Below are 10,820 nucleotides of genomic sequence, written 5' to 3'. Positions count from 1 at the left end.
ATGATCTGGTCATAAATTTCCAGATACTTATTAGTTTGTTTCAGCTTGTGAATAGTACTGTTCAGTCTTTTCCTCGAGAGTGCTAAGTTGGTAGGAGTTGTTTCTTATCGACTTTCCAGGGGAGGGAGAGATACCTCATATCGTCCTTCAACCATATTGATGGAATTCTTGAATTCTTCCAGTACAAATTTATCCTCAGGTGACATATCTTGATCAATGATTCCGACTGATTCTAGGGTCCAAAGCTGTTGGATGGGGTCTTCAGCAAATTTGCTATCAGACATCTCAAGTGGTATCTCTAGAGCAGCTTTGGAAGGTTTATCAACTGCTAGTCTCATTACAGTTACAGCAATGAGCACTGATATGGGGTGTCATTACTAGGACAGTTTACCAGCGACCAGATATCCTAAGGAGGACTCAATCAGGTTCACTCCGTTTGCTTGTGGAGAATGGATAAAGTCAAAGTAGTGATCTATGCCACAAGCAGTTGCACCTGGTCAATCTGACTACTTGACAAGTTAGGATCAGCTAGGGTGACATTCTGGCTCTTCAGTTCAGACACTATCTTACAGAGTCCACGAGGCCTAGCGCTCTGAGGTAGTTTAGGTACGACAATAGCCTTTAAAGTTACAAGGCTGTCATCGTTTACCCTGACAGGTACAGTGACCGTACTATATTCTCTAGGTTCTTTGGTATCCAGAACCCACTGATGCTCAGTTGGACAGGATTGTCACGTACAAGTTTTTTACACTCTTCCACTGCCTCTTGTGTGATGAAGGTACGTTGCGCCCCAGAATCAAACAGTGATCTAAGTTCCTTGGTGGTTGCCTGAGGGCGGACACACCACTTTCATTAAGGCGGTAGGGAGAATTCCACTTGTTTGTGACTTTAGTCTTTGTCACTGTCATTGTCTCCACAATAGTTTCACAGCAGAGACCTCAGTTGAGGAGTCAGGGCACAATGCTGAATGGTGTAGTCCAGTTTTACATGACAGACATTTGTGGAACTTCACAAGACAATCGGTTGTCTTATGGTTAGGTGAAGTGCATTTCACGCAACGATTTTTTGCGGTAAGTCTTGAGATGCGCTCTTGCGTGGTCTTGTAAATGTCACACTGGTAGGCTTTGTGTTCTGGTCTATCACAGAATACACAACTTTGTGTTCTAGCGGTCTTATTAGGCTGTCCTGGAGTGACAGAAATACTCAGATTCGTAACTTTCGTTTTTCTTAGGGGGTGTAAGACTAACTGATTTTTTGTCTGATTACCTGGTCTATTGGAACTTTGGTTAGGCTTGGTTTTCTATGGAGTAATCCTTGTTCTTATCCCTGGGTTCAAATCCAAGGAAGACAAGGTCAGGATTACCTTTCCTAGCCCCTCTCTAATATCTAGGAGTGAGGGGTAGTCCTGTCCACACTTGTTTTGGATTTGTTCTTTCACCTTGCCAGGTAGTTTTTGAAAAACTAGAGGTCCAAGCGTCAGGTACAGTGATCCGAATTAGGTCTGTTTCTTTCTATGCCTCTAACATATTGTTTCAAGTTTAGTCCGAGAAGCTACGTAGTGAATCCAGATCTGCAGAAGGTTTAGGTAGGCCTGCTAGTTGACAAATTAGAGATGAGATTATTTTCTCTGGATAGCATAAGTTTTCTTCAACAGGTCAATGGCGTCTAAATAGTTTTTCATTCGTGACAAGAATATTTCTAATCAGAGTTAGAGCTTCACCCTTCCAAAAACATACCCTTCAGGTAGAATTAAAATTTTGTCAAACGCTCCTCAAGTCTGGACGAGAGTGAACGTTAGACTCGAAAACATCCCAAAAAGGGGGCCATTCTCCATCTGTCCCTTCAAATTCCGGGAGTGATAAAGACGGCAACTTAACCTTATGCCATGGCCTAAAACTCTGTTGAAATACTCCTCTGGGGTTTGGCTTCCATGCAAATGATTTTTAGTTTCTCCAAAACTTCAGTGCTCTCTGTGATGACTTGGTTGGCATGACGCCGCTTTGTAGTGAGCTGTGTTTTCTATCAGGGTCTTGCTCAGAGAACCCTTCTTCTCCAAGTTGAACTAAGTACTTAAAGTTGAGTTCTTCATACTTCTTTATTTGAGACTCTAGCCTAAGACGATATGTCTCCAAGGTCGAGGACTCAACATCACTTGCCCTTTGAATCAAGTCCCCACAGCAGTTGTGCACAAATCCTTGCAAAGTTTTTCCTCATAAAGTCGGAGGGAATATGCTAATTGTGTCGCAGACATTTTATGAGTTTAAAAGGTAACAAGACAAAAAATCCTTGGACAACAACACAGGCCTTAAAACATCCCGCTGGGGATGCCAATCTTCCTTTGTGGGAAATTTGTTTCGCTCAGTGGGAAGATCGAAGGAATATACTCTACAAAATTACAAGGGTAATTCCTTCCACTGAGTGTTCTCTAGTAGTAATTTTGTTTAGTAAATGGTATAAAACGGGCTGTTAAGCACACAATTCTTCCGTGCGCCTAACATGTTTTCAGACTTGTGCCAGAAAATCCAAAAGGATTAATAATGCTTGGTAAGCTTAATTAGGTTAGTTAAATTCCGGTAAAAGTAATTCAGGTAAATGCAATTAATCTAAATAGGACTATGAATAAATCAAACCAAGGCCATAAAATTCCCAGGGTAGTTCAGTTTGGTCCCAGAATTCTACTAAGTTCCGACCCGGTTAAAGTAAAATTAAAGTAAACTAATCCCGAATAGTAATGCTAAGTAAACAGACAGGACCCTAATTTCGACTAAATTTATTACTACGCCCATATAATTATATAAGCCTTTGTAAAATTATTCAATCTGAGTCTATGCCTAATTAATTCTCACAAACTCCAATATTACAATAGCCTAACTATGTAAAAGGGCTTAAAATTTAGTCAAGGTAAAGAAAACAGCTAGTGTATTACGTCTTGAATAAGTAAGTTAAGTTAAATACGTAAGTTAAACGTTAAAAGACGAAACCGCTTCCTAACGAAAAGACCGTTGGTTCAAATCAGCCGTCCAATAATGGCGGTCTAGTCTTTGTGGAAAATTAGTATTTTGACCTACCTTCAAGTTAACCCCCACCCAGTTTTCCACACCTCTTAATTCACGTGTAAACTAAAAACAAATCCTATATATATTTAATCAGCAAACCCAGCGACCTCTAAATCGCATTCGTGGAAATAAATTGGTACGTTGATAAGAATGTTATTCCACTTTACCGAATTTTCCGTGCTCGACCGATCAGTGGACGAAGGCTGTTAAAAGTTTTGGTTGCAGATAAGGATTTGGATAGGATGAGGTTTTGGAGGATAGGTACAAACAGGAAAGGAGATCACACAAACCAATTATTTAAAGGGTTATTAATTTCTAAACCCCACACAACGTAAATTAAACTTAAAAAGGGCGAAGTCGCCGACCTAGTTGTCGCCTTCTTCGCTAGCCGTCCGTTTGAACAAGGGCCAAAAAAACCCGCCCGACCTAATCCTACCCCTTGAAAAGGCCTATGTCAGGTCAATGGTCGGTTATCACTCCCCAAATCAATTAATAATTTCTTAAATAATTTGAAGGGACAGTTAAATCTATTTATTAAATCTATCTATCAATATTTTAAATGCTAAGTAAAGTTAATCAAGTTATTCAAAATATAATATTAATTTTTTCTGCAGAGCTACTAAAGAAAATGGGGTATAGTTACTTTGTAGCTCTTAGCAGTGACTTCGGTTTAAAGGTTTAGAAAAAATGTATATGTACAAATAAATTTACAACATCCTCCCGGGGAGATAACACAAAACACACAGTTTTGTGTTAGGTTAAACAGCTTCATCATTAATCAACTGCTGTAAGAATCGCCTCGAGTTGGTGGCGGCTCTTCTCTTCGGTCTCTCTTCTGCTTGATAGCCTTCAGCATTTTGACCTGTCTCCTAAATTTTTCTCCGCAGCTTCTACAGTATACATATCCTCTGGCTTAGAGACCTCCAGCGGGTAAAGTTTGTCAACTGACCTAGTTGTCTCTCCATTGCTGGTCTGTAGTTTCACAACTCTGACCAGTCCATCAGAGCTGGGCATCAGCTGAATGACCCTTGCCAATTTCCACATGCAACGAGGGGTGTCATTATGTACTAACACCACATCTCCTACTTTAATTTTGGTTTGGAACGGTTGGGTTGGATCCCCGTTGAAATAGTGTCTATCTCTCAGGGACTGCAAGTATTCCTTCTCCCACTGTTCTTGGAATGCATGTATTACCTGAGATACAAACTTGAATCTCTCATTACATTGTTTGTGGTCAAGCTCAAAATCTGGGTCATTCAGGTAGTCCCGGTCTAATGGTAAGTGGGTAACGAGTTTAACCGGTAGCCATACAACAGGTGAGAAGGGGTAAGGGTCACTCGACGGTATCTGGAGATGTTAGCATCCACATATGTAAGAGGTCTATTGTTAATACGACGCTCTATCTCAGTGACAATGGTATTCAGTTCGTCAGAATTAATCCTCTTCTTGAATATAGCTTTCTTTAGTGCTGATTTCACACTGCCAACCATCCTCTCATAGAAGCCTCCTTGATGGGTGCCCTAGGTGTGATGAATGTCCCATTTACAATTTTCCCTAGTCAGTGTGGACTGTACGTCAGTGTCATCATACAAGGACTGAATCAAGGAAGAACCAGTTTTGAAGTTAGTGGCGTTGTCAGAAATCATTCGACGAGGGCAAGATCTTCGTGCAGTGAATCGCCTGAAGGAATTGAGAAAAGCAGTGCTGGTTAAGTCTTTTACCACTTCCAGGTGACAAGCTCGTGTTTGAGGTACAAGTGAATACGACTATGTAAACCTTGTCTAGTTTCTTTAGTGGCTGGATTACAGATAAGAATTTGTCCAGTAATCAAATCTACCCCGGTCACCTCAAATGGCCGGAGACTGTTCACTCTGCAAGCCGGTAGAGGTGGGCGGAGGAGGCCTGCGCAATGCAGGTCCTTCCAGAGCGGTTACATAGGTGAACACTTCGTTTTTCATCTTCTTGACACACTGTCTCAGTCTTGGTATCCAGTATTCTTCTCTCACCTTGCAAATTGTGTCTTGAACGCCTGCATGAAGAACATTTTCATGTGCTTGAATGACTATAAGTCCAGTCAAAGGAGAATTTGGAGGTAAAAGCAGAGGAAATTTACTGCTATATGGAAGGTGGTCCGCATTTTGTAGTCTCCCAGTGCATCGCAAAAGTCCATTCTCATCCAGGAACAAGCCTAGGCTTTTTTTAATTCTGGCTGGAATTTTGTGGGAATTCTTGTTAAGGTATGACAACTCCTCTGGGAAATACTGACTCTGTGTGAAGCCAATAAGAATTCGTAATGCTTCTGAGTTCTGTACTTCAACATTTTCAGAGTTTACGGGTCCCGAGTTCTTAGTTTTACGATTCCCAATGGTACGTTTAAGGAGCCTAGTGAACTTAATTACTAGCTTAGTGACATTTATAAGTTTAGGAAGGGAAGCGAACCTACGGATCTCTATGGGACAAGTAGCTTCTTCACTGACAACTGTAGTTAAAACTTCTTCAGGTGTTTCAGGTGGGTAGCATGTAGATACATCTGCCTACTCTGGCCATCTCTGGGTTCGGGAGCCACTTGGGCCATGGAACCAAATTTGACTTTTCTTAAACTGCCGCATGGAAATTCCTCTAGAGACAAGGTCTGCTGGGTTTTCTTCACCAGGTACATAGAGGGTATCTTCACTTCAGTGACCTGACTTATCTTTCATTCACCCTGTTGCGGACATAGATGTTTTTTAGATTTGTTGTTCTGAATCCAGTGTAGGGCAACTTTACTGTCAGACCATATGACAGTGTCAGTAATCTTGAACACCATCGGTAGTGAAAACGGTTCTGAGGTAGTTCAGCTATTTTGACTGCACTATAGTTGGCGGTCAGCTCAAGTTGTGGTATGCTTTTCTTTTTGAGAGGGGCGACTCTTGCTTTAGAGAAAACTAGGTTCGCACCTGCGTGTTGGTCCATCAAATAGGCTGCAGCCCCATAGGCCTTCTCACTAGCATCACAGAATACGTGAAGAGAGTAGTTGGTCCCTCTGTTGGCTGTGAAGCGTGGGAATTCCTGGTATGATACGTTCTCGAGGTCTTTCTTGATCTTCGACCCACTCTTCTTGAAGTTCTGGTGGCAAAAACATCATCCCACCTTTTAGATAGTTTCCAGATCTTTTGCATAAGAACTTTGGCTCGTACAATTATGGGAGCAAACAATCCTAGAGGGTCAAATACTTTTGAAAGGTTGCTCAAAAGTAGCCGTTTGGTAAGCGGAGCTTCCTCAAAGGTAGGGGGGTTTTATGCTTAAGTGGTCAGTCTTGTATTGTTCCAATGAAGTCCTAGAACTTTGACAGATCTGAGCCTTCTGTTGTTCCATCACCTTCTTGTTTTACCATTTCGTTGAAGGTTGGGTCATTACTGATCCATTCTCTTAAAGGCATTCCGGCATCTGACAGGACTTCCTTTGCAACCTTGTAAAGGCTGTAGAGGCTGACTGTTGTTGGTAAGGAACCAATTAAGTTGTCCACATAAATAAAAATTTCGGTCATGAGGAAACTAACTTCAGGTGAAGTGGGGTAGGTTTCAAAGTGATGTTGCAAGGTTGACTGGAGTAAAAAAGGCGAGCAGGTGGCTCCAAAGAGAACTGATCTAAACCTATAGGCTTGAAGGTCCTTTTCATTGTTAAGATCTTTTAGCCAAATGAAACGTGTATAATCTCGATCCCTAGGTTGGAGACCTACCCGTAAGAAGGCTTTGCTGATGTCTGCCGATACCGCAAATGGGTCGAGACGGAATTTCAACAACAAGTCGGTTAAATGACTAGTCAAGGATGGGCCAGAGTATAAGCAATCATTCAGGCTAGGGGCCTGCTTGTCCATCCGGGCACTTGCATCAAATACAATACGAATGGGCGTTGTAGTTGAATCCTTAATCACAGGTAAATGGGGTAAATAATGGACATTTGTCCGGTTTTGGTCTTCTTCTGGCACTGTTTCAATGAAGCCGAGAGACAGTTGTTCTTTGATGATCTGGTCATAAATTTCCAGATACTTATTAGTTTGTTTCAGCTTGTGAATAGTACTGTTCAGTCTTTCCTCGAGAGTGCTAAGTTGGTAGGGAGTTGTTTCTTATCGACTTTCCAGGGGAGAGATACCTCATATCGTCCTTCAACCATATTGATGGAATTCTTGAATTCTTCCAGTACAAATTTATCCTCAGGTGACATATCTTGATCAATGATTCCGACTGATTCTAGGGTCCAAAGCTGTTGGATGGGGTCTTCAGCAAATTTGCTATCAGACATCTCAAGTGGTATCTCTAGAGCAGCTTTGGAAGGTTCATCAACTGCTAGTCTCATTACAGTTACAGAATGAGCACTGATAGGGGTGTCATTACTAGGCAGTTTACCAGCGACCAGATATCCTAAGGAGGACTCAATCAGGTTCACTCCGTTTGCTTGTGGAGAATGGATAAAGTCAAAGTAGTGATCTATGCCAACAAGCAGTTTCACCTGGTCAATCTGACTACTTGACAAGTTAGGATCAGCTAGGGTGACATTCTGGCTCTTCAGTTCAGACACTATCTTACAGAGTCCACGAGGCCTAGCGCTCTGAGGTAGTTTAGGTACGACAATAGCCTTTAAAGTTACAAGGCTGTCATCGTTTACCCTGACAGGTACAGTGACCGTACTATATTCTCTAGGTTCTTTGGTATCCCAGAACCCACTGATGCTCAGTTGGACAGGATTGTCACGTACAAGTTTACACTCTTCCACTGCCTCTTGTGTGATGAAGGTACGTTGCGCCCCAGAATCAAACAGTGATCTAAGTTCCTTGGTGTTGCCTGAGGGCGGACACACCACTTTCATTAAGGCGGTAGGGAGAATTCCACTTGTTTGTGACTTTAAGTCTTTGTCACTGTCATTGTCTCCACAATAGTTCACAGCAGAGACCTCAGTTGAGGAGTCAGGGCACAATGCTGAATGGTGTAGTCCAGTTTTACATGACAGACATTTGTGGAACTTCACAAGACAATCGGTTGTCTTATGGTTAGGTGAAGTGCATTTCACGCAACGATTTTTTGCGGTAAGTCTTGAGATGCGCTCTTGCGTGGTCTTGTAAATGTCACACTGGTAGGCTTTGTGTTCTGGTCTATCACAGAATACACAACTTTGTGTTCTAGCGGTCTTATTAGGCTGTCCTGGAGTGACAGAAATACTCAGATTCGTAACTTCGTTTTTCTTAGGGGTGTAAGAACTAACCTGAGTTTTGGTCTGATTACCTGGTCTATTGGAACTTTGGTTAGGCTTGGGTTTTCTATGGGAGTAATCCTTGTTCTTATCCCTGGGTTCAAAATCCAAGGAAGACAAGGTCAGGATTACCTTTCCTAGCCCCTCTCTAATATCTAGGAGTGAGGGGTAGTCCTGTCCACACTTGTTTTGGATTTGTTCTTTCACCTTGCCAGGTAGTTTTTGAAAAACTAGAGGTCCAAGCGTCCAGGTACAGTGATCCGAATTAGGTCTGTTTCTTTCTATGCCTCTAACATATTGTTCAAGTTTAGTCCAGAAGCTACGTAGTGAATCCAGATCTGCAGAAGGTTTAGGTAGGCCTGCTAGTTGACAAATTAGAGATGAGATTATTTTCTCTGGATTAGCATAAGTTTTCTTCAACAGGTCAATGGCGTCTAAATAGTTTTCATTCGTGACAAGAATATTTCTAATCAGAGTTAGAGCTTCACCCTTCAAACATCCCTTCAGGTAATTAAATTTGTCAACAGCTCTCAAGTCTGGACGAGAGTGAACGTTAGACTCGAAAACATCCCAAAAAGGGGGCCATTCTCCATCTGTCCCTTCAAATTCCGGGAGTGATAAAGACGGCAACTTAACCTTATGCCATGGCCTAAACTCTGTTGAAATACTCCTCTGGGGTTTGGCTTCCATGCAAATGATTTTTAGTTTCTCCAAAACTTCAGTGCTCTCTGTGATGACTTGGTTGGCATGACGCCGCTTTGTAGTGAGCTGTGTTCTATCAGGGTCTTGCTCAGAGAACCCTTCTTCTCCAATTAACTAATTGAATAAGTACTTAAAGTTGAGTTCTTCATACTTCTTTATTTGAGACTCTAGCCTAAGACGATATGTCTCCAAGGTCGAGGACTCAACATCACTTGCCCTTTGAATCAAGTCCACAGCAGTTGTGCACAAATCCTTGCATTTTGTTTTCCTCATAAAGTCGGAGGGAATATGTTCAATTGTGTCGCAGACATTTTATGAGTTTAAAAGGTAACAAGACAAAAAATCCTTGGAACAACAACAGGCCTTAAAACATCCCGCTGGGATGCCAATCTTCCTTTGTGGGAAATTTGTTTCGCTCAGTGGGAAGATCGAAGGAATATACTCTACAAAATTACAAGGGTAATTCCTTCCACTGAGTGTTCTCTAGTAGTAATTTAGTAAATGGTATAAAACGGGCTGTTAAGCACACAATTCTTCCGTGCGCCTAACATGTTTTCAGACTTGTGCCAGAAAATCCAAAGGATTAATAATTGCTTGGTAAGCTTAATTAGGTTAGTTAAATTCCGGTAAAAGTAATTCAGGTAAATGCAATTAATCTAAATAGGACTATGAATAAATCAAACCAAGGCCATAAAATTCCCAGGGTAGTTCAGTTTGGTCCAGAATTACTACTAAGTTCCGACCCGGTTAAAGTAAAATTAAAGTAAACTAATCCCGAATAGTAATGCTAAGTAAACAGACAGACCTAATTTCGACTAAATTTATTACTACGCCCATATAATTATATAAGCCTTTGTAAAATTATTCAATCTGAGTCTATGCCTAATTAATTCTCACAAACTCCAATATTACAATAGCCTAACTATGTAAAAGGGCTTAAAATTTAGTCAAGGTAAAGAAAACAGCTAGTGTATTACGTCTTGAATAAGTAAGTTAAGTTAAATACGTAAGTTAAACGTTAAAAGACGAAACCGCTTCCTAACGAAAAGACCGTTGGTTCAAATCAGCCGTCCAATAATGGCGGTCTAGTCTTTGTGGAAAATTAGTATTTTGACCTACCTTCAAGTTAACCCAGTTTGGACACACACCTCTTAATTCACGTGTAAACTAAAAACAAATCCTATATATATTTAATCAGCAAACCCAGCGACCTCTAAATCGCATTCGTGGAAATAAATTGGTACGTTGATAAGAATGTTATTCCACTTACCGAATTTTCCGTCGACACCGATCAGTGACGAAGGCTGTTAAAAGTTTGGTTGCAGATAAGGATTTTGGATAGGATGAGGTTTTAGGATAGGTACAAACAGGAAAGGAGATCACACAAACCAATTATTTAAAGGGTTATTAATTTCTAAACCCCACACAACGTAAATTAAACTTAAAAGGGCGAAGTCGCCGACCTAGTTGTCGCCTTCTTCGCTCGCCGTCCGTTTGAACAAGGGCCAAAAAACCCGCCCGACCTAATCCTACCCCTTGAAAAGGCCTATGTCAGGTCAATGGTTCTTATCACTCCCAAATCAATTAAATAATTTCTTAAATAATTTGAAGGGACAGTTAAATCTATTTATTAAATCTATCTATCAAATATTTTAAACTGCTAAAGTAAAGTTAATCAAGTTATTCAAAATATAATATTAATTTTTCTGCAGAGCTTATACTAAAGAAAATGGGGTATAGTTACTTTGTAGCTCTTAGCAGTGACTTCGTTAAAGGTTAGAAAATGTATATGTACAAATAAATTTACAACAATATATATATATATATATATATATA

The 10,820-nt window shown here is 40.8% G+C and overlaps 1 protein-coding gene across 1 annotated transcript; it reads right to left on the bottom strand.

The window, feature by feature from the left end:
- Positions 1–4,903: 4,903 nt before the first annotated feature.
- Positions 4,904–9,257, bottom strand: LOC135226244 (uncharacterized). The gene is made up of 4 exons (XM_064265685.1): positions 9,201–9,257; positions 7,188–9,098; positions 6,775–7,062; positions 4,904–5,323 (listed from the first exon to the last, which is right to left on the bottom strand). Exons 1-4 carry the CDS (start codon positions 9,255–9,257, stop codon positions 4,904–4,906), a joined length of 2,676 nt encoding a protein of 891 aa, XP_064121755.1.
- Between the last annotated feature and the right edge of the window lie 1,563 nt (positions 9,258–10,820).

Source organism: Macrobrachium nipponense, chromosome 14, assembly GCF_015104395.2.
Source record: "Macrobrachium nipponense isolate FS-2020 chromosome 14, ASM1510439v2, whole genome shotgun sequence".
In the NCBI taxonomy this organism is placed as follows: domain Eukaryota; kingdom Metazoa; phylum Arthropoda; class Malacostraca; order Decapoda; family Palaemonidae; genus Macrobrachium; species Macrobrachium nipponense.
Note: the sequence above shows the minus strand (reverse complement) of the source record. Positions and strands in the feature narration are given on the sequence as shown.